This window comes from Sturnus vulgaris, chromosome 7 (assembly GCF_052056855.1).
Source record: "Sturnus vulgaris isolate bStuVul1 chromosome 7, bStuVul1.hap1, whole genome shotgun sequence".
Lineage (NCBI taxonomy): Eukaryota > Metazoa > Chordata > Aves > Passeriformes > Sturnidae > Sturnus > Sturnus vulgaris.
This window is the reverse complement of record NC_142249.1, coordinates 10,952,155-10,975,763: the sequence shown is the minus strand read 5'-3', so window position 1 is coordinate 10,975,763 and position 23,609 is coordinate 10,952,155. Positions and strand designations below refer to the sequence as shown.

Genomic DNA, 23,609 nt, shown 5'->3' with positions numbered 1-23,609 from the left:
GCCCAGAGAAAACGTCCCAGTTTTCCATAGTTTTTCCTTATTGGACTTGTGCGTGTTCCAAAGCACAAGAGCCATGTTGTTTCCTTTGGGTAATCTCAGTCCCCTAACATTATTTATCCACCTGGTTTCACCATCTCACATTTAGCACTGACAGTACTGAGTAGCTACATGCATCACTTGTGTCCAGGTTTAGTGTTGCCACAGAGCTGGTTCAGCCAGCTACACAATGCTTTAAGACTCAAAATCAAGAACATCTGTTTGTATAGAAAACTGCTAGAACAAAGACTTCCCCCCATGTCCAGAATATCTCTGAATGGAAGTATCTTACTACTAAAAAACTGTATATGGAAACTTAACATTAACTAATTCAGCATTTTAAGGCATTGGTAGTGGTAAAAGAGAGGTCATGGTAAAAGTAGAGCAATGGCTCAGCAAGTTTATCCTGGGGGCAGACTTCAAGCCTATCCTTGATCCTACTGCTGATTCACTGTGCAGTTTGTCAAACCCAAAGTCACATCTGTTAGGAACTGTAGCAATTATTTATGTACTGTTCATCACAAGATGAAATACAGCACAGGCATTTCTTTTCCCAAGGTGCTTATGGTACAAGGCATTTGGATGGATAACTTTTGCTTTGACTTTTAATTCACAGTTACATACTCAAGTATTGTCACCTCCTCCTCATTGTTTTATATCTGCCTTTATAAAGCAGTTTAAAATCCACTTGAGGAATGGATATTAGTTGGAGTGTCTGCTATTAGTAACACTGTATTAAAGATAGCCTGGGGTGAGAAATGCAAAATTTATCCATACAGCATGGGGAAGTCTTCTGATTTTAATTAGTCTTTAGCACTTATTAGCGAACACTCCTTTGAAGAATTTACCACACATGTTGAGAAGTGGTTTTCATTATGTTGGTAATGGGGACAAGGATATCTTAAAAACACTATTCCTGGGATATATTCTAAATCAGCAAATAAGCTGCTGAAATGTAGTTATTCGGGAAGTGACAAACTCCAAGTCTGAGAGTCAGAGGAACACCAACAATTTCTCCTTGCAAGGCACAAGGTCATGAAACCATCTGGGACTGCAGTACAGTATAAAAGCAAATCCCTTGTCAGTATGGCCAGAAAATACACAAACTGCATGTAAAGAGAGAGGCTGCAAGAACAGCAGTTGGGAAACTTCTCTTTTTACAGGATGATGTAGCAAAAGTTTAACTATATCAGGGGAAGGAAAGAAACCCACTAAAGATCCAACTATACTGGGGGATAGCTTATATTAATAATTTGTTCCTGAAATTGAATTTTGTTCTCTGCTTACTACATAGATCTTGTTCTCAGATTTTCAGTCTTAGCATTGTTTCTCTTGTTGCAGAGGAATGTAGAATCTGACTCAAGAAAAGTTATAAAAATCATCAATGTGCTGAGCATCCTTTTTAACAGGAAGGGAGATTATTAATTACTTCACGAGACCAACCATTGTGAATCAAATTGATAGAAGTATTAGCTTTTTATTTCTTAAAACATTGCATTACAAGCATTTAAGAGCCAGCTCTTGACCCTCTCTACCGCAAAAAGATGACCACCAAAAGAAGTTGAGTTACAATGAGATTTTAATTTAAGAATGTTTCTCAGCAGCCAATGGCCACAGGTCAGGTTTTAATAATAGCTTTCATCTGCTTCAAACCATAGTTTAAAAAGGCTTTTTATGGAGTAGTTGAAAAGCTTTTTAAACCTGCTTTGACCTGAGGTCAAAATTTCTTTTAAAAATTTTTTAAATTTTTTTTAGCCAGTTTTCTTTCAACCTGAAAATCTGCTGTTGCAGTCTTCCCTGTTTATGGTTCTTGTGATCGGAGCTATTAAAGAAAAGCCAAAACTCTTAAAGCATAAAACACATGGATCATCAGCATTTTCGTGTTAAATGGTAAATGTGGACTTGGAACTCGTTAGGTATTAATTTTTCACCTTGATTAATAGAATAATATATAAACTAAGAAATGCATAGGTCTGGGTAGTTGCCAAGAATTGTTTTTCAAATCTTACTGCTTAAGAAAAGTGGGAGTCAGTGCTCAAACACATCCAGGTAGGACATAATCTTAGGAGGATGATTTAACAGATATTTGTCCCTGAGATTTGCTGCTAACTCTTTGTGCAGGAATGTGCACTTGAAATGGAATTATAAACGTCTTCTACATCTTGCTGATCCTGCAAAGATGATATTTCTGTGCAGCTTCTGCCACCTCCCCTGCAGTGCTGGCAGATGTGAGCTGTACCCTGGGCACCCCAGGGCCCTGCACGAGTTGAGAGATTTTATGGCAGCAAACAGAATGTCAGGAGCTTGGAAATATCAGAGTTTTGACTGTTCCAGAGGAAGCTCAGCAACAGAGCACTACCTGAAGTCTGGTAAAGTCACTGCTGCTGAACAGAGGGGTTTGGGATTTTAATTTAAAAAGGTGAAACACAAGAACAAATGCTTAACACGATGTCTGTGCTCAGTTACTTTTATCACAATAGCCTATCTTAGAAGTCTTTCGAATTTTTATTCTGGTTTTATAGTGATTGATCTCAAGGTGGAGAGATACAAAATACAAAGAATTCAATGCAGAAAGGGAATATTTTCATGATACTACTAGAAAAAAATTTTGACTCATACGAGATTAAAGACTTGAGTAGGGAAGCCATTATGAGCATTGAGTTTATCCACCAGAGTAAAACTGACCACAGATCCAAACAGAAAGATGAACTTGAATAGACAACACTACCCTGGAGTGGAGAACTGGCAGCACTTACTGCAGCATGGCAGAGAGGAAGCTGTAGTAACATACACATGGACACTTGTCCCTCTTTAATTTAAACCATCTCTAGTCAGTATTGGCTTTTGAGGAGAACAGACTGTTTTGGGTAGACTCTGAACTTCGAGTACAATTGAAGAAAATCAGCAGATAAGTACTACTCCAGTGGAATAAATATAATTGATTTGGGACAATTACATCTTTTAACCCAAGTCAATCAGTGGTTTAACCATGTTCAGAAATAACTTGGAAGATCATAGCTTTTCAATAAGTTACCCAGTTGAACAGCAAAGTAAAAGCACTCTTTTACAGGACATTTCTTTTAAAGAATCATCCTCATGGATTCTGTGTTCTGTGGAATTGCAGTTTCCCATATAATGGGTTACTTTTTACAATTCATTTGTTTCTAAGGAGTCCTTAGTTCCCAATTTACAAGTAAATAGATGTAGGGCTCTGATCTGCTTTGCACCTTAGGGATATAAGGTAAAGAGTTGCAATGCCTGTATGTCTTCGGCTACAGAAATATTAATTAGTGCAGCATTTAAATGATGTTTATTTTCTAGCCACTCTAAACCATTGGTTAAAACCACAAAAGTTAGAGAAGTTTTCAAGTCACATTTTTTTACTACAAGTTGGTAAGCAGGCCACAGTGCTTGTTTCTTTGATAAGCACAGTCTTTAAGTAAGTATTCTTTCCACTAAACATGAAATTCTACCCCCTTGCACATTGCTCATCCTGGATATTTCTGATTAGCTCAATAAGAACAAAATCAGTTTAGAAAAACACAACAACTTACCCAAAAATAGTTGCTATTTTTTGAAATATCCAGTCTCTGTGAGTGTCATAGTTCACCTGCCTTTAGAACTATCCCACTCCAAACTCTTTGTCAGGAAATGGACAAATAAAGGTTATTCTCAGGAGAGAAACTGGAAACATGTTCCTTTTTCCTGCCCATCCTCTCTCATATGCTGTGGGCTGTGTTGGTCAGGAGGTTCCCCAGGCCACAGGTGCATCCCAAATCAGTTGCTGATCTCACTCACCTGAAGGGAATGTGTGTTATGTGCATCCTAGGGTGTCACAGTTCTTACAGCTGTTCTTCTTTAAATGATAAAAAATTCACATTTTCAGTTGCACTTACATGGATTTCTTAAAGCCTGAAAGGTGCTTGGAAGGATACTTTGGAATTCCATTCATACTGATAATTTTTACACACAAATTAACTCCCTCTGGTTTTACTGTTTGCTAATGCAGCCATTGCTGAGATGCTTTCAACATTCTTGTGATGTAGGGAATGTTTTTTGGGAATTGACATTTTCTTGTTAGCCTTTTACATGTGATTCATTCAGTGATGGTTTTTATCTTCAGTGATGGATTTCCCAGGATGCAGTATAAAGTCTGTATACTGAGATTATACAGATTATCACAGTTAAATCTACCCATGTCTCAGTAGCTGTCAGTATTTACAAATTAACACCCTCAGTTCCCACAAAGATACCCTACTTTACTCTTTGCTCGTGAGTTATTTCATTATTAGTTTATGTGATGTGTTTAAATTCACTTTAGGCACTTAGCACCACTGAGTCATCTCCTGTACTCTCCCAAGAGTCAGATTTTGCACAGAGGTGTGAAAGCCTTGTCCAAATGCAGCATCTTCATGTACTGTTCCCAGGCTCCCATGAAGAAGCCTAAGTCACCCAAGAGTGTCAGGTTTAACTAACCCACTAATTTCAGGTCTGTTCCTTCAAATCTTGAGCCACTTCTGAAGTGATCCACTGTTCCTTGGATCATCCAGCAACTCCCAGAGACACCTCTGGACAGGTCACAACTCAGGAACTTTTATTAGAATAGCAATATCAGTGTTATAAAAACTTCTCCAGAGCACACAGATTTGTGTCCCCTGTGTAATCACTGGAGTGATCTGTCTTGATGCAATGCCAAGTCATTTTAGTTAGAGGAGTAACATTGGTGTTTCTCTGTTCCACCTGACAGTGCTGATTGACAAAGACCAGTCCCCCAAATGGAAGCCAGCTGCTCTAGAAGAAGTCAGTGATGAATTTGTGGACAACTGTTTTAAACCACTGGGAAATGATGATCTCAGGCTGTAAAGATCAAACCTATTGACATCTGTCTGCTTAGTTATGTGATATAAAAGTTAATAACAGTGTGATCAATTTGGACAAGACTTTTTTAGCTAGCCTGAGATTCACAAGGCTTTTTTTAAATTTTTTTTTTTATTATTTTTATTCAAGAACATTCTCTGTAATGAGAAAATAATTGTATCTCTGGTTAACAATGGGAAAAATCAGTTCAAGGCAAATTGTTATTTTTATTGCTTTACACATTGATTAACATTTAATTTTTTTGCATCAATTCTTAGTTTAGGAGGAGCCCTTGGGGAAAAGAGCACTGTTAAGGGATGACCTAATAAGCAAAAAGTCAACAGTGTTGTGTTCTTGGCTCTGTCACTGATTTGGTAAATTGGATTGTGCCACAGATTCTTCTGTGTACAATGAAAATAAAATATGGTTAAACCTTTGATGCAGTCAGAGCTACAAAGGAAAATGCAAGACAGAATCTATGGTGTTAAATACCCTTTTAAATAAAAGCTCAGACTGATACTTTATTAGTCTGAGAACAAGAATTTGTTCTATTGCTTTAAGGTTTGGTCATTTTTCAGCCTTGCTTTGTGATGTAAACATTATTTCAAACGTGATAATGTTGCCAGAGCCTAGAGCACATTTCTCCTTGCTTGCATAGCCCGTTTTTAAAAATGTCATTATGTCTGATTCAACTGCATAATCAGTATTTCACGATTTCAGAAAATTGCTGGTTTTCCTTGGTCTTACAGTGGTGAAGAAACAAGTGCCTCAATCCTTGCTGTGAACACCAAGCAGCACATTTCCAGTGCATTCAGTGTGGTAGGGTTGTGATGCTATTAATACATGAAGTTACACAACATAGCCAGCACCCCTGGATACAAGTATTTGTGGGAGGGAAGTTATTTTTTCTATTGTGTATGCAGCAGACAGCTACTAATCCTTCTTCAACATTACACCTCCTTTTTTATGCTTCATCAGATCATGTAGTAGTGTTTCTTCCTACTTATTTCTACACTTACAGGCAGGTCACAAGTACAAATTTTGGCTTCCCTGAAGCCCAAAGGAAGAAAACTTCTGTTCAAATGCCATAGTCAGTAAGCAGCACTGGGGAATCAAAAAGTCAGAGCTGCAGCAGAACCATTATGGAGTTTTCAATGCTGGGCAGTTTTTATTACCAACAGCAATGGTCTGCAATGGCTTAAGGCTCCTTCCTTTCTGGGAGCTGTTGCCTGGAAACAAAGTCCAGGAAATTCAGGCATCAAGGTGAACTACCAAGAGTGACTTTCAAAAAATCAGAGGTGACCAAATGCAGAGCTAAGAAAAAATGGCACCTTACTTTGGCACTAGTCTTTGAAGATAAAATTGTTCAAATTTCAGCTGTGAGTTTATGTTACCATGGACAAAATTGTTATGGGGCTGTCCTTGAGTTTAGTTCCAAAAGTAATTGAGATTTCATTAATTCCTCTAGGGTAATTCTGAATGTATCACGTGGCTTTCTACCTCAAGCTGGTCCCATAAGAAGTGCAAACCTTCCCCTGTATTATTTAGAATTTTTATATGTTTTACATTCATGAACAATTGCTATTTTTAATTTATTTTTTAAAGATTGGTTAATTCCATTATTTTTGTATAAAAGGAGCAGTCTTCAGCCAATTATGTTAAATGAAAAACAGTCATTCCCAGGGAGTAGGGATCATGCCTCCTCTGATTGTAAATGACATACAAGATTTTAGGAAGAACATACTTTTGAATTAATAAGCTTTGACTTGCATGTTCACTTGCTTCCAAAATTTACGTGAACAGGAAGTATCTCAAGCTCAAGGTAACAAGATCCTGTCCAGTCTGTGCAATCTTGTGGCTTTTTTCAAATAAAAGGCATACAAGCAGATGGTAAGTTGAATTTTATTTGGTCCACAAGAAAATATTTTCCACAAAAAATATTGTAAAAAATATATTGTAGTGTGTTTTATTTGGGAATACTGACGTGCCTTACTCCAGAAACATCAGCTTTACAAAGTTGTGCTGTGGTTAATGTATTTTGAACCATTACTAGAATATCAAGTCAGTCACATCATATCCACTCAGATTAATCTTGTTTCCTGGAGAAAATATAAAGCAAATGTATTTTTAACTCCTAAATAGAAGTAAACAGTTTTGCAGAGTATGCTAGTCCCAAACTGGAGTGCCTTCATTACACAAAATCAAGTCAAAGAATCAGTGGTAACTTAGCTGGAAACCCACTCTCAGTGGCTCTGTGAAACTCTAGCACAGCTTAGCATAAATTTATTTAGGTAAAGAAGTCTTTATTTTTGCAATGTATTAGTATTGTGCCTATTAAATGTACAGCAGAGCTATGGAGAGAGATCTCTCTCAGTCTCTTTCCAGACTGTAGCACTGAATAGATTTATTTTCTATTAAGGGTAAGTGCATTATTTATAAGGACAGCATCCTGTAAAAGAGATGATTTTCCTGGTGAGATGCCCTCTCCCTGTTGTTTGCAAGCTTGTTTGCTTTCCATTTGCTGCGTGCCTTCCCTGAAGTGCCAATGTCATGGAAAACATGGTAAAGCAGCTGGAATTGCACTTGGGGCCATTCTGAAGCTGCTGTAACCTTCAGGCACCAGTGAGGACCAAGATTGGTGGCTGCAGGTGAGGGACTGGTTGGGCCACCAAGCAGCTGGTGCTGAGTCCCCCCATGGGCAGGCAGGGCAGCGTCCCCAGAGCAGCTGCTGTGCAGGGGAGCAGTCGTGGGGCATGTTCAGTGTGCCTGGGTGAGCTCCTCGGGGGAAATTCCCAGTGCTGATCACAGTGGCTGCTGTGGTGGAACCTTGGGCTGTTTTATAACTCTGCCTGCTGTTGGACTGTGTGGTGGCAGCTGGGGAGCTGCTCTCAAAAGTGCATCTGATATTCCTGAAGAGTATCACATGCTAAGGCTACATCCAGAGGAAGGATTTGAGACATGGCAACAGGAAGCACTGCAACACCCACTGCCCGTGGCAACCACCAGGGTGCCTTGTACAAGGGCCAGGGCAGATCCACCTCAAGGTGCTCTAACAGTGAGTGCAGTTTTCTGCCTGCTTCTCACCTGCCTGGCGAGTAATGGCTCTGGAGCTTTGGCTTTTTTATTTTTAATTACTGTGGTTAGCAGTGTTAACATGAGCCCATACTCACGTTAGAAAGGTTGGCCCTTTTTTTTGTAATAAAGCTTTATTTTAGCTAGAATAAGAATAGGAATCCTTTTTAATACTGATATGTACTGACTTGATCAGCGTTTTGGCTTTGCTTTCTAACTCATATTAATATATGGAGGTATTTTAGAGCAAACAGAGTATGATCTAATGTTTCATATGCTGTAGAAGTTGAAGAAACATCACTTAGCAGGAGAACCATAAAACCTTAGTCCTGCTTTGCAAATAGCTTTGAAGACGACTGCGTAACTTCAAAGAGGACGACATTACAGCATAAGCTGATTTTGTTCCCTTTTCCAGCAAAAGCCTGAGAACAGCCTTAATAGCAGGTCACTGGGAATCTAGTCTGGTCTCTGGGATTTAATGGCAGCCTTGTGCTGTGTCACAGAGAAATATTTTTCACCCATTATTCCTGATAAAGCCACTTCCCGGTATGGGTGAATTTCAAATACCTAAGTTTGTGTCACAACATTTGCAAAACAGCTCAATTCACAGACTGTCTTATGCCAGAGAATAAGCTAAACCCAGCATTTTACAAGGTCCTCTTTCTGATTGCTCTCCATTGCTTGAAAAATCATGCTTTGGATCATTTACTAGAACTATGTGTACCTTTTAAAAATAGTAACAGCTTTAGCCAGTATGGAAAGCATTTCTCTATAAAATGAAAACAAAATAGAAAGCATTTTGATCTAGGAAAAGGAACTATGTCTTTTAAACTGGGCATCACAGAAAAAAGAACAAACAGATGGTAAAAGCCAAGCTGTTAGAAAGTCTTCACTTTGTATAAAACGTCAGCAACATTGTACCTTTGGGATGAACAGGGAAAATGCATCCGTGTCCTGATCTGTCAAACGCCAGCCTGAGTGCAGTGGGTCGGGCTGCAAGCCCTGGGCAAGCAGGGAGCAGTGTGTGGATGCACTGGGGGAGAAATGCAGCCCTTGAGCTTTGGGCCTAAGGCTTAGTCCCTAACTCTGCATTCAGAGCAGTGCTCAGGGCCGGGGCTCCTGTGGGTCCTGCTGGCATTGCCATGAACAGGTTTTCCAACGGGGAAGCAGCAGCCTACAGAAGCTGATGGAAGACGTCCTGTCTCAAGAGTGGTACTTCAGAGAGGAATTTCAGTGTAATACAGCCACAGCTCCCATGAAACAAATTGTCCTAAAGCACTGTCACACTTTTGAAGGTTCCTTTCACTAGTACTATCAGTAGTTTTTGCACATCTCTCAGGGTGACAGTAAAACAACAAAACCAAATCCTCCCAAACCCAAACCAGCACCCTAACACAAAAAAAAAACCCAAACAAAACAAAACAACCAAACAGCTTTGGTCTGAACACACCAGCTGTCATTAACCTATCTTACTGCAGGGTTTTAGAGACAAGCTTTCATGCATTTACAGAAGCATCTGTTAATGATAATGCACTGCTTATCAACACTGGCATGTTTCTCACTGGCTCACTTCAATAGAAGGTGAATAGCATCATCATCCAAATGGTTCTGAATTCTACTGGGGTTTACAGAGCACCTCTCATCACCTTCATTATTTTGTGGTTTTACAGATTTAGTTAGGTCACAGAATCAAAAGTAAAATTTATGATAGCAGTAACCTTTGCTACATGCAGACCTTGATTTCACTTCAGCGAAACACAGACAACTTCACCAAGCACAGAGAGTTCATCTCACCTACAGACAGACCACTGATCTTTTATGCAGGACATAGAAATAATCCACGTTTTGTCCTCTGTGGCAGTGCTTGTAGAGGTGCAGGGCAGCCACAGTCTTCTCATCGTCTTTTAAATGCTAATTTCTGGTCACATCCAACACATACAAAGACAGAATATACTCAACACATGGCTGACAATGAATGACATTTGACGAACGGGTTCTACTGCGATCCCATTAGTTTGTTAGCAATCTACGTTAAAAGGCAAATTTTCTGAGGCTCTCCCTGGAGCCCCCTCCCCAGAGCGATGCTCGGAGGAGAGCTGGCGGTGCTTTGCGTGCGCTGGCAGCGGGCACAGGGGCTCGGGGCCGGGCCGGGCTCAGGGCACGTCGCTCTCGATGAAGGGGATGTCGCTGTACCTGCTCTCGGTCACCGCCCACTGCTTGACCGCCTGCTCCAGGATGTCGTGCGACAGCCGGTGCGCGTAGTCCAGCACGATGGTGCTCGAGGGGCCCCTCTCCTCCGCCTTCACCGCCAGCAGCGACGACTTCTCCCCAGTGCACCCCTCGCCACCTCCCCCGATCCTCTCATCCTGGACGGCGCTGGAACCTTGGAAGGCGGCCTTGGATTTGATGCATCCCATGGTACATTGGAAAATGCAGCTGCAAAATTCAGTTCAACAGCATGTTTTGATAAGCTGGAAGCGGTTCCCTTGTTCGATGCAGCGTTGCTGCTTCTTGCCAGTGGCTCCAGTTGTTTTCAAAGAACACAGCATCTCCTTTTGTGCTTCTTCTGAGGAAATCTGTCAAAACAGTGTTTCATATAAAGGCAATAAATAGTTTACCGTTCTCAGCGAGCTCAAAGGAAACGTAAATTCACTACAGGCGCTTGTAGAAGCAGCTTAAATAAATCTCTGCCCAGTGTGCGTAAAATGTTTTTATCGGTAACATCCATCTACTACAAGTAGGCAAAGTTTGACCTGAATTCACGCTGCCTTTGAATGCAATTCCTAGTACAGGATGTAGGCCACCTAGGAATATAAAAGTCTTAGAAAAAAAATAAAGTCTGTTTCTTCCAAGCTGACAACGCGTTGGGCTTCTCCTGAAACTGCAAACAAATACTGTTTAACTCTAGGGACTGTTACTGCTGCTGGAAATAAGCAGCAAAACCAGCCCACAGAAGCACCACACACCCACCATAGCCAGAGTCCCGTGTCATGGCTGTCACACGCCCTCTGGGCATGATGACACTAATTCCCAGTGTCATTCTGCTGTTGCTCAAGGAGGCTGGAGAAGGGCAGCCACCAGAAGGTATTCACAAGGAACAAGAGCTGTTTTTGCTTTTTCCCTGGAGAGGGTAGGGAAAGCAGCAGCAGCCTGCTGTGATCAAAGCAGTTCCAACAGAGCCAGAGCACCATTCTCACTAGAGCAGGACCACTCTTCATCTAGAGAAGGGAAAGTGACCAGTGAAACACCCGGCAGAGTCCTCAGGTCCCCAAGATCCAGAATTTGTCAACTCCAAATTCTGGTGTATGAGTTTTTGTTTACTGGCCCACAAAGCTGTTTCTGGGGGCTACTTTCTCTCTGGAAAAGCAGAATCTCACGATACGCCTGACTTTCCTTGGCATGCATTTACCCACTTATCAGAGTTAACAGACTGCCAGCCAAAATAAAGCCTGCACAGCACAGAAACCAACTGTTCCCTACAGCTTCACCCAATGACGCTCTACTAAGGTCAGCCAAAGTTAAGGATTTTTTGTAAATAGCCTTTGAAAACACAATCATGGCAAAGATGTTAAGCCTTATTTATTTCCTTTATACGCTGGAGGAAACAGGGGCTCCAATCCAGTAACCTGATCACAGGCAAATATTTGCAGAGGAAATCAATCCCATTTGCAGGTAAATGGTGCTTCACAGGTAGGACGGGACTTCCCCGGTATAGCAGCTGACTCAGGAGAACCAGATTCCTGGGACAAGCTCCTCTCTTTGCTGCTTCTTCAAAACCACTGCTACCTGTTTGTGGGAAGTCGGTCCTAAAGGGCTCCAGAAACCACCAAGTCCACACAAGTGTTTTCACACCTTTAGCTTTGTGCCAGGGCATTTCAGCATTGTAGAGGCACGTTTGTAAATCATGAAGTTCAGCAAGTCTCGGTGCACATTGCTTGGGGACAGGCAGTGTAGTTACAGGCCTGTAGCACAAACCCTGCTGCCAAGGGCTGACCTCCACCTGCAGTTTTACCAACACAGAGGAGAGCCAAGCTATGAGATTTTTATTCCAATAACTCGTCATTAAATGAGTAAAGGCTGGATGGATAACTTGTCTTTAGATGAGTAAACAGCAGGATTCCCTTCACTGCACAAAAAACTACATTTATCCCTATGGAGGCTCAAACCCATGCCCATCCATCACATACACTGATCAAACTTAACATGCCTACAGACCAGAGGCCAAGGAGAGGCCTGAAAGCAATTCAGACAGCTGAATAATTCAAAGCTTTAATAGTAATATCTTGTGCATGTCTCATTTCAATATTTACCATTAATAAAACATTAATACTAATCACTTCCACTTGCTCTTCTGGACAAATATGTAGATCCAAGTACATGGTAAAGAATCACTAACAGCAAGTGCTACCCAGCACTGCTGATACCTGAAAGCTGCAGTCTTGATCTAGCCAAGGTACAACACAGCTTCAGTGTATTTTTATCAGAGTTTATCCCTGATGCTTGCCTTAAAATAGACTATTCGGATTTAGATTTTTTATCCAAGTCTGGAGCTACAGTTTTTCTTTTTTTTTTTTTTTTAGCTTTTTAATGGAAGTGTGTTAAATAGAAGCTAGCTTTAGTTAAGATTTTATCATTGCTTTAATGTTTCCCTGCTACAGGTGGAGATTTCTGTTAGGGGACACCAGCAGATGAATTAGTGTCTAATGGAAAGGACAGAATGTGAATAGAGGGAGGATAAACTTCTCCTAAAGCAGGTAGGGAGAAATTCCCTAAGGTCAGCATCTTCCTCTGCAGAACTCCCCACCTCTGCCTCTTCATTTGGGCCAAGTCAGACGTTCCTGGGACTGTCTTACAGAGGACAGGGTGGCTCTAAAGCTTGCAGACAGCAAGGCACACAATAGAACTCAACTGTTCCAAATCAGTTGAGCTTCAAAGCAAAGTTACCAACCCCAGTTTAAATTCTTGCCTGTTGCTCATTTCATTCTTTACAGAGCTCAGTACTTTCCAAGCCACTGCAGTGAGTGTTACAGTTTGCCCAGTCTACTGGAGTTAATAATTGCTGGCACAGGAATGATTGCAAATGAAGCTGCCCTCAACCTTCTGGCTGCTTCCTTGTTTCCTGACAGCCCTTGCCTGCACACACACGGTGAAGTGCTGTATAAATCCTCACTGCCTAACTCCAGAGTGTTAAGTTCTGACAAGGATTTTAACATCTCCACCTTTCCTCGCAACGCTCATACCCTGAGAGGGAAAAAACCCAACAAATTAAACCAGCTCATTTTACTCCCACAGCACAATGTTTCATCCTGTAACTGCACAAGGCAAAACCGTGTGATAGGAGCCTGTTTCTGTCAGTGCTCTGTGGCCAGTTGTGCCCCAGACATCACTGCATAGATGGTTTGGGGCTCAGGCCAAGAGCTCTGCAGTGCAGTTCCTCATGTGACAAAGCTGCTGGGCTTAGCTGGAGCCAGAGGTCAGCGAGCTCTGCCTGCTCTGCTCACTCTCAACCAGGAGCTAAAGCACCACCATCACAAACCAGAACTCAATCTTCTCTTTTTAGAGACAGATTTTACAGTGAGGTAAATGCTGATTTATTCATCTGAAAAATATAGGCTTCGAGTCGTGCTCAATTTTACTGGATGTGCAGTCAAAATGCTTCATTTTAAAATGCTTCATTTAACTTCAAATTTCACAACAAATGCTATATATGACTTTCATGAAAGACTTGAAAACATTCCAAACATTCCATATTGGAATTGGAAGTTCCTAAAGTTAAGTTCAGATGTTTTTTCACCTATTACTTTATTTACTGTGGTAATACTAGGAGAGAGGAAATATTGAGGGGGTGGCAGCTGAACTCACTGGGCACACGAGGGCTGAGCAGTCTCCTTGCCAGCCTGGCAAAGTGTTTCCTGCCAAGGTAACTTCATTTCTAACTACTGGAGGAAACAAAACAATGGTGAAAAGATGCCTGCAATTCACTATTAGACAATATAAAATAGAGGAAAAAAGCAAAAATCACATAACTGCCATTTTAAAAAACAAACAGGATGTTTCAAAGCATTTAATTGCAAAAAGGTAAACGTGAGATATCAAAAATAAGGGTTTCAGTGGCCTCTGCAAAATGATAATATCACATGGTGAAAACAGGCAGAGGAGCAAGCATTTTGCTGTTATGCAACATCTGTAGCCATCATAAGCAGGTAAGTTCCTGCATTTAAATGTTTTCCATCCATGAGAACCTCAGGAAAAAACCTTGAAGTTCAATATTACGCTAAAAGAAACTGCTTTCTGCAACACTTTATGCACAGCAGTCACCAGATTAAAAATAAGTCATGGTTTTCAAAATAGCTTCAAAATGTGCAGCTTTGCCTAGCTGAAGGCAGCAAGTAAATTCCTGCTGTGACAGAGCCAAACTTTTTGGTTCAAATATGACTCCTCCCCCAGCAGGGAGGCTTTCAGTTTTCCCCCGAGTATCTGCAGGAGAAGCTCAGAGTGCCACTTACCAGAACCACATCTGCTGCTAACAGGTTGTCCCCTCGTCCCCAGGACAGCACAGCCAGCTTCACGTCTGGGACTCTGCAAAGGGAACCCAGGAACAGAGCTTAGCACTCTCCAGGATGGCAGAGGTGCACAGTATTGCCAAGGTGATGAATCTGTAGTGCTGGCCTTGCACAAGCCTGCCTGCCTTTTCTCCCACACAGAACTTGTCTTTGACAAAGGTAAAAGGATGATACAGCACCTAATAAATTAGATTGAATGACAGGCTGCAACAATTTATACACAGCACCTAAAGCCAGGCTCAGAGTGGGGCCACTGCTTGGGCAAGTGGCTCCTGACCATCTGCAGGATGCCATCCTCCTCCCACAGCAAGTCCAGCTAAGGAGGATTTCAGCAAGGACATGGGAAGGGCAATGTGCCCCATCTGTTGCCTAACCTCAAAAGTTCTCTCCCGTTTTCCCTTCTCCCTCTCAAAGCTTCTACTGATTCCTGGACCTCGACCATCTAAGGAGATGTTCTCTAAGGGAGAACAATCAGACAATCCCAGTGCTGCCATTATCATGGAAACAATAAACTCTGGAACAAAGGTATTCAAAGTTGGAGTTTGGGCAGGTGACCTGCCAGCAGAGGTAACCAAACAGCACTCAGGCATCCGCACCTCTGAACTGCACCCAACCACATAAAATATTCACACTCTCCATGTAACAGCGGAGAGGAAACCCAGAACATCCTCTGTGTGCCTCTCCCTAACAAGGTGGGCTGTAATTCAGGAGCATTGGCCTTTGGATAGTCTGCAGCTCTGAGCAGAGCAGCGGCACATAAATGGCAGAGAGATGAATCATTCGCTCAGTGCACAGCATCCCCTCCATCGCTGCAGGACTCACAGCTTCCTGTGCAAAGCAGCCCCAGGCAGGGGCTCCCAGAGCAGCCCAACCCACCAGGCTTTCAGTTCTGCCTCTCCCTAACATCCAGCTCTGCCAATCTTACAGAGGAGATGCACTGCATAACATTTATTATAACAACTCGTCCTAATCACAGGAAAATGAAGTTTTAAACAGCTACATTTACTTTAAAACAAGCACCATATCAAAGATTCTGCTGCCTCAGGCAGTCATTGATACCCAAATATCCCAAAACAACTCAGGATATGAAAAGCAGATCTCATTCCTCTCAGGGCCATCCCCTATCTCTCCTGTCACTTAGTGCCAACAAGAGATAAGAGCTACAGATTGGGAAAGGTTGGATGCAGCATCAGCAAACAACTGCTGTGCAGGATTAGTGGGGAAGTGAAAGTCTCCTGGTTATCTGTCTCCAGGTACGTGCTGGAATTTCAAAGGCTTGGGTTTTTCCCCTCCATGGCCAGAATTGATAAAGCTTTCCCAGGCTTCTAAGCCAGTTTGTAACTGAATGGGGAAATGACACATTTGCTTTTCCAAATCAGGCAGATGGCTAGTTTACTTTAAAAGGCTTTTCAATAAGAGCTCAGCTGATTACAGATTCAAAAAATTGGTTTGGTTGGAAAAGGCCTTTCAGATCAAGTCCTGCCATTATCCCAGCACTGCCACGTCCACAACTAAAGCCTGTCCCCAAGGGCCACATCTCCACATCATTTAAATATCTCCAGGAATGGTGACTCCAACACTTCCCTGGGCAGCCTGCTCCAATCATGACCACCTTTCAGTAAAGAGTCTTTGCTAATATTCAGCCTAAACCTCTCCTGGCACAACCTGAGGTCTGGATCTACTGCTTGTTACCTGAGAGAAGAGACTGAGCCCCACCTGCCTACAACCTCCTTGTCAGAACACTGAGTTACTTAATGGAGGCAATTTCCATGTCAAATTTCATCTCTCAAGCACTTCAACAATGTAGTTAAGGAACATGAAAATCTTCAAACTAGAGAGAAAAACAAGAGAAAAGAAAATGTTTCTTCTTACTTCATTTTATGATTTCCATGCACTGTGCAAGTGGGATGGTTTTGCTGTTAAACAGTACAGTCGTGTAGATGTGAGTTTTTATGCTGATGAATTCTGGAAATCTAAAACTAGTACTGACTTTAAAAAAAATTAAAAAGGCAAAAACTCCCACGAAATCAAGAAACAGTCTGCCCCTCCCCAAGAGACACAGTCATAGAAGCCAGGAACAAAAATAAGTGCTTGCTGCACTGTTCTAGCAATCTTACCCAAGCTTTGGGAAGCAGCAAACAAAGATGAAGTACCAAAAGGAACCTTTGGGTGAAAATACCAGTAGTTCAGAGAACAGCAAAGCCAGTAGGTAACAGCCCTCGGCAGCCACAATGTTATTCTTCATCCAGGAAAAAGAAGTCTTGTTAAAAGCAAAGAACATTGTGTGCTTGGTAGCTGTCTAATTTCATGAAAGTAAAACTGTACCCAGTTGGCCTGTCCTGAAATCCTCTCTCCTCCCTCCAGTGCAGCAGTTTATTCACCAGAACTGCACACACAGCTCAGGGGGCAGGCTGAAGGCCATTGGAGAACAGGATGCTAAAACCTTTTTACAGGTTCTGCTCATATTTTACCTCAGCTACTTGTCCAAACAGCCATACAGACTGCTGTTAGTCCAAATTCGGACAAAAATGCTTACAATGTATTGATGCTTTTTTTCCCCAATGTCTCAGAATGCATGCATGCACCAGTACAGACTCTGCCAGACCAGGGACAAGAGGGAACATTGAATTATTACCCCATAGGACCAGAATAAGAATGCCTACCATTGATAGAAGCCTGTTTTGTAGGTGGATAACAGTGAACCAATGGAGTTCCTTAGCAATTAAGGCCTTGGAATGAGGCTGTAGAAGAAAGGGCATGAAAAAGATGCACCACTTCTCAGAAACTCCATCTGCAGGAAGTTTAGCCAAGACTTAAGGAACCCAACTACAGAAACTATAGAGGAATGCCTTTGGAAGGGAAAGCTAATAGTGATAGAAGAGATCCAAAAGACCCCAAATACAAAATGTTATAAATACATGTTATAAGATTGGCTTTTTGCAAGTATTAAAATAGATGCTATGTGTATAATGTTAAAGTAGCTTTGCTATAAAGATATAGTTTTTATTAGACATAGTAGTGCAATAGCTGATGCAGTTATGCTTGTGGTAATTGAACTGCCTGCTTGGTTGGGACAACATCCAATGGATGTATGATGAAGACCCCTGCTACTATCAGCACCTACTGTCTGTAGAAAGTATGGCCCAAAGCCCAAGCTGGAGGTGATAATAAGAATGGACTAAAACCCCAGCCAAGAATTGTGCATGCTCCAAAAAGGCAGATCTGAGGAGGAGCCATGCTAAACAGTTCTTGGAACATTCAAAATTCTCCAAGACCCCAAATACAAAACAATGCTCAAAACTGGTGAGTGAACAGAAACAAAATATCAGAAATAGATATAAAGCTTTTGATGTATATGTACAGCTGTTTCCTTGCCCTGCATAACACCAAAGTATGTAGGTTCAGCACTTCTTTCACAGCTCTTGTAATTATCAGCCCCTCCCATGTGAACTAGCTGCAAATCCATGGTCTGAAGACTATCCCCACAGCAGGGGAAAACACAGGGCACACCACCAAAGGTGTCCAAGTGCCACACTGAGGTTAGACTGCTCTAAGGCACAGCCCTGGGCCCAGACGAAGCAGCCTCTTAGTTTATTACAATGCTCTAACACTGGAGCAGTGTTAGAACTAGAGTGGAAACAGGAATTTTCCTACATATACACAAAACTTCCATTCCAACAACTCAGTTGTGGAGTCACAGCCTTCCTACTAACAGTCCTCTTCAGGAACACATTGAAACATTAAGCTGCTTTCAGACTAGGGCTCAGGATCTAGCCTGATTTGTAAAGGTGCATTACTGTTTTCCACAGGTGCCAGGCAGAGATTGAGCTGCAGACAATGAAAAGGGATGCACAAATCTTTACGAGCAAGAAAAGCCCCTCCTGCAGCTATTTATTGCTGGCTGCTGCCCAGCCTGGGGATCCTGCCAGCAGGAACTGAGGAGCAGCAGCAGCTAAAACAGCAGATCGGTGTCTCAGGCTGACAGGGTCGGGTTTTATTGTAGTGGCTGTCACAAGATTCAACTACGAACATATGGAGCTGCAGAGCATAAGGTATGAATGAGGGACACTGCCTGGCTTTGTGATGCCCTCAGGAAGCCAAAGGCTCCACTGGATTAACACAAATGAAAGTCAGAAAGAAGGAGACGGTCAAGATCTGCCCAAGATCAACCACAGAAGAGCACAATAAAAGCAGCACACAACCCCATTCTGTTCTTTAATCTCCAGAAGCCAATTATAAAAAGGGAAATGAGAATTAGGAATGCACCAGAAAAGCCATTTTTTCTACATCTCACATAGGAAAGCACAGGAAAACACAGCCACACATTTTAAAATCGCAACTATGTTACTACCGATCTGCACAAATTGAAGAGTAAGAGGACAAAGTGAGGCGTTAACAGCCAGATGCTCCAACTGTACAAAAGCTGCCCCGAATTGCAACAAAGAACTATGTCAGCCTTAAAAATCACTCTGTCTCACGGCTTCTCCCCCGGTATTTGTTTCCTTGAATTCCATCACTCCAAACGTGCCAGCTCCCACTTCCAGCAGTTGCCGCCTTCGCGCCTGGGAAGCGGCAAGGCCGGCAGCCAGGCGAGGCAGCCGTGCCCGCACACCCTGGCCCAGCTCCCTGCCCACGGAAACACCTCGTCCCCAGGGACACCAGCGTCCTGAGCCTCTGCCCAACCCCTTGGGCAACTTGAATAAACCAAGGTGATTTTAAAGCCAGAGTGCTCTCAGCAGAACGTGATGTTCAGAAGAAAACTAATTTGTATATACTTGAAGGTTAAAAATGCCACTTTGTTAAGGCTACAGGATAAATCCCTGCATTTTTTCTTTTTTAAAAAAATTACTATATTTAGAAACCTAATTTGGACTGCTACTTACTGAACTATGAGAAAGCACAAAATATTTCTAAATGTTTAACAGTTTTTGCCACGACAGGTCTCGCATTATTAAATCTGTATTTTATAACACGCCAGATAAAGGTAACCTGCTCTGTATAAAGGTCAGTGTGGAAGCCTGGAAAGGTACTCATGGCAAAGCAGGGGCTGACAGACCCTCACACCACCTCGGCCGGCAAATACGGTAGTGTCACGCCTTCCCCACGGCAGGAACACCGCTTGGAGAGAAGCAGCCACGCCGTTTACCTTCCCACTCCGCATCACTCTCACTGCTGTCCGTAGCACCACCTTTCCTCAGGGTGCCCGGCGGGAGCGGCACCTCCGCTTGGCTCAGTTCGGAGGAGTCCGTGGCCGGCAACCTCGCTGCGAGATGATGGGAGGAGTAAAGCAGCACCGCCGCCTGTCCTGAAAAACCCCACCTCAAAGCAGGGCTCTCCCTGCTCGCCCGCACCACACGAGCCTCAGGCGGCTGCAGGCCAGCGCTGCCCGCGGCCGGGCTCGCCCCGCGGGTGCGGCCGCGCATCCCTCCTCCCTGCCGGCCCCGGCGCGGCTCGGGGATGGAGCCGGGCACATACCGGCGCGGCGGGGCGGTGTCCGTGCGAGCAGCATGCTGGAAGCGTGGCCCCGCCGCGCACGGTGCCCGGCCGCCGGGCTGCCCCTTCCTCCGGCGGTGCCCGCGGGATCCGGCCCTCGTCCCACCGACGCCGCCGCCTCCTCCAGGCTCCTGCACGGCAAAGACGCAAACCCACCGTCAAAGTCCATGCTGGGAGCGCCTCCCGGCCCCGCCCGGCCCCGCGGCGCTCGCACAGGTAGCGCCGGGAGGGCCCCGCTCCCGCCGCCGCTCACGCCGCTCCCGCCGCTCCGCCGGGCGCTCCCCGCCCTCCCCGGGGCGGCGGCGGGGCCGGGCGGGGCCGGGGGCGGGAGCGCAGCCGAGCCCGGGAGCGGCGCCGCGGCCCCGACCTGGTCCCAGCGCCCGCACCTGCGCCCGCCCCGCATCCCCCGAGAGCTCCTGCCCCGCCCGGGGACACCGGCCCTGCCATCCAAAATAAGGGAAAAAGGGGAAAAATCACCCAGGCAGGAAAGCCGCCTCTTATTGGCTTCTCCTCCTTTAATTCCTCCTCCCCCTCTACTCGGCCCTGGTGAGGCACATCTGGAGTGCCGTGTCCAGGTCTGAGCTCCTCGGTACAAAAAACACGAGGAGCTGCTGGAGAGGGTCCAGCAGAGGTCACAGATGAGGGATCTGGAGCGCTCTCTCCCAAGGAGAGACTGCGGGAGCTGGGCCCGTTTAGTCTGGACTAGAGAAGACTGAGAGGGGATCTCATCATTACGCATAAATATCTCAAAGGCAGGTGCCAAGAGGATGGTGCCAGACTCTTTTCAGTGGTGCCCAGAGACAGGATGAGGAGCAATGGCCACAAACTAAAACACACCAAGTTCCACCTCAACGTGAGGAAGAATTTATTTACATTGAGGGTGGCAGAGCACTGGAACAGGCTGCCCAGTGAGGTTGTGGAGTCTCCCTCTCTAGAGACTCAAAACCCACCTGGGCACATTGCTGTGCCACCTGCTCTAGGTGACCCTGCCTTGGCAGGAGGGGTGGGCTGGATGATCTCCAGAGGCCCCTTCCAACAACCCTAACAATTCTGATTCTGTGAAATGTGGAAAAGCATGTTCAAAGAATGGAGTTACCACATAAAAGCTGGGGGCCATCACCATTGCGTGTTCCACTCAGCCCTGGGACAGCACTGAGTGCCAGAACACATTGAGCCTGCAAGGACTGGTGAGCATTAAAGCAAAAAAAAACAGTGGGAAAGACTGGGAGAAAGGCTGGGTGATGCTTCTCTGATTTTATCCTGTCAGGCAACATCAAATCACGTACAACCACAGAGATGTATTAATTATACCAAAGCTTTTTAGGAAACACCTCCCATTCCAAAATAAAGCTTCCAGAATGAAGGAGCTGAGAAATTAAATAACATATTCCACTTATCAAAAATAAAAGCTATGCTAAAACTGAAAACTGTTTTGTAAGAGAGGCTGCAAACAGGAGCCCTGAGTAAAGCATTCCTGCTTTTGGGGAGTCCTTGGCACCCAAACTACTGTACAATACCCACGAGCACGCCTGGGCATCATCTCTGGGAGGCTGTCACAGAGCTTATGCCTGGCTGGGGCTGGCAAACTGCATCCCAGGACTGACAGGAGTGTCCTGGCCCTGATGGTGACAGGCCTGGGGACACAAGGCTCATGCTGGCCCTGGCTTGCCCTACAGCAACAGGCTAAAAGCCAGGGGTGCTGTAGGGCTGGGCACTGTGCTCATGCCCCTCACTGGAGTCAGCGCCTGCTTTCAGTGCCTGTGCTGAGCTCTGGCTAAGGCTCCTATCAATTTAGGCAGGTTTTATAGAATCAGAGAATCATTTACATTGGAAAGGACCTCAAGATCATCAAGTCCAACTGATAACCTGGCACTGCCAAGTCCACCACTAAAACACGTCCCTTAGTGGCACACCTACACAGCTTTCAAATACCTCCAGGGATGGTGACTCCACCACTGCCCTGGGCGATTGTTACAATGCTTGGCCACCCCTTTGATGAAGGAATTTTTTCTAATATCCAACCTAAACCTCTCCTGGTACAGCCTGAGGCCATTTCATCTGAATCTATTGCTGTTACTTGGGAGAAGAGGCCAACCCATGTTACTACACCCTCCTTTCAGGTAGTTCTAGGGAGCAATAAGGTCTCCCCTGAGTCTCCTTTTCTCCAGACTGAACATCCCCAGCTCCCTCAGCCCCTCCTTGTATGACTGACTCTCTAGCTCCTTCACACAGCTCTGCTGCCTGTTCCTGGACATGCTGCAGCACCTCAATGATTATTTCCAAGCAGGTCTCCAGTTGTCAAGTAGGTTTCTCACACATTTCCAGTCAGTCATTGGCATGCCAAGGAATTTCTAGCAATGTTTTCCAAGCCAAAGAAAACACTACAGTATTTGTCAAGAGAAACACGGCTGTAACTGTAGCTGCTGGTCACAGATTATCCAGTGCACTGCTGGAGGGGCTGTGCAGGGCTGGGAGAGCCAGGGGATGGACAGGTACAGAAAAATAAGAACAACATCATTCTGCTCTCCAGTGAGTGGGAAACCCTCTGTAGCCTGGAAAGCTGGGAGACAGGGAGCAGGCAGCCACCCCTGTACACACCCACCAACAAAATCCAGCAGTTTCTTGTATGAAAGGACTGCTGCTGCAGCTGTTGTGACCACCCAACAACAGCACACAATATTACACTCATTACTTGCAAACAGTCCACCTGTGAACTTAAAACCCCACATATTTTACTAATTATTGCCTTTGGGGCCCGGAGAAAGCATTGTGCTGCCATGTGCTGTGTGTGGGGTTTGTACACACTGCATTTGCTGCGTCATTTCATCCAGCTCTGATGGGAACCATGCTCCCTTAGACACCAAAGGCAGAGTTTCTAGGGCTGGGGTATAACAGGAGGCCAAAGCTTGACCCTTAGCAGCAGTTCCCAGGGCAGGCAACCTCAGGTCCTCATCAGCTCCAGATCCTCACACGTGTGATTTTTAAGTGACAAGTTCCCCAGCCAGGATTTTAAGCCCTGTGGGCACTCAGCACGTGCTGCAAGTTTTTGCAGGGGCAGGTCTGAGGAGCTCGACCCAAAACCTGTTCAAGCTGGTGACACTGTGCCCTCTGATTTCAAGGAACTTTGACTTGGGACCTGCTGACCTGGGCAGATTTTGTGCAGATGTTTTATTACAGTTTTAGCTCACTTGTAGGTGGCTGGAGGAGAAAATCAAATAAACTCCTAGCCCTGAGAATTAAAACAAGATGAAATACTAGAAAGGAACAGTCACCTTGCATTAACACAGTGGTATTACTACAACAGTGATTTTTAAACTATATCCTGGTTCTAAACAAGAATTTTGCAACTAAATTATAAATATCTTTGTATAGGCTTTTGGTTACTGTGCTCTTTATTATTCTAGCCTGGTTTCTAATGCAAGGTTCTACTTTTATCTTCAGCTTTTACATGAATGCAGCTCCCACTGAGCAACTTGGAGCCGTGGGGCAGACATTCCACAGGCTGCAAGCACAGCTGGTGCCTGACTGGATCACTTCACTGCATCCCAATAGATAATACCCTGGTCCTGATGCACTGCTCATCTCCTG

The 23,609-nt window shown here is 44.2% G+C and overlaps 2 protein-coding genes across 5 annotated transcripts in view; one reads left to right on the top strand and one right to left on the bottom strand.

The window, feature by feature from the left end:
* Positions 1–6,781, top strand: part of HIBCH (3-hydroxyisobutyryl-CoA hydrolase) — a 38,303-nt gene extending 31,522 nt beyond the window's left edge. For both annotated transcript variants that reach the window (XM_014880915.2, XM_014880916.2), the window contains exon 14: positions 4,784–6,781. In XM_014880915.2, coding sequence (XP_014736401.2) covers positions 4,784–4,899 — 116 coding nt within the window. In that variant the 3' untranslated portion in view covers positions 4,900–6,781. The remainder of the gene's footprint in view (positions 1–4,783) is intronic.
* AKAP19 (A-kinase anchoring protein 19) lies at positions 6,778–20,246 on the bottom strand. 3 transcript variants are annotated; one of them, XM_014880920.2, is made up of 3 exons: positions 20,178–20,246; positions 14,472–14,544; positions 6,778–10,541 (listed from the first exon to the last, which is right to left on the bottom strand). In XM_014880920.2, exon 3 carries the CDS (start codon positions 10,380–10,382, stop codon positions 10,119–10,121), a length of 264 nt encoding a protein of 87 aa, XP_014736406.1. In that variant the 5' UTR covers positions 10,383–10,541; positions 14,472–14,544; positions 20,178–20,246; the 3' UTR covers positions 6,778–10,118. The 3 variants fall into 3 exon arrangements, with proteins under 3 accessions (XP_014736406.1, XP_014736407.1, XP_014736409.1); XM_014880921.2 differs by lacking the exon at positions 20,178–20,246 and adding an exon at positions 20,004–20,071; XM_014880923.2 differs by lacking the exon at positions 20,178–20,246 and adding an exon at positions 19,675–19,827.
* Positions 20,247–23,609: the final 3,363 nt, after the last annotated feature.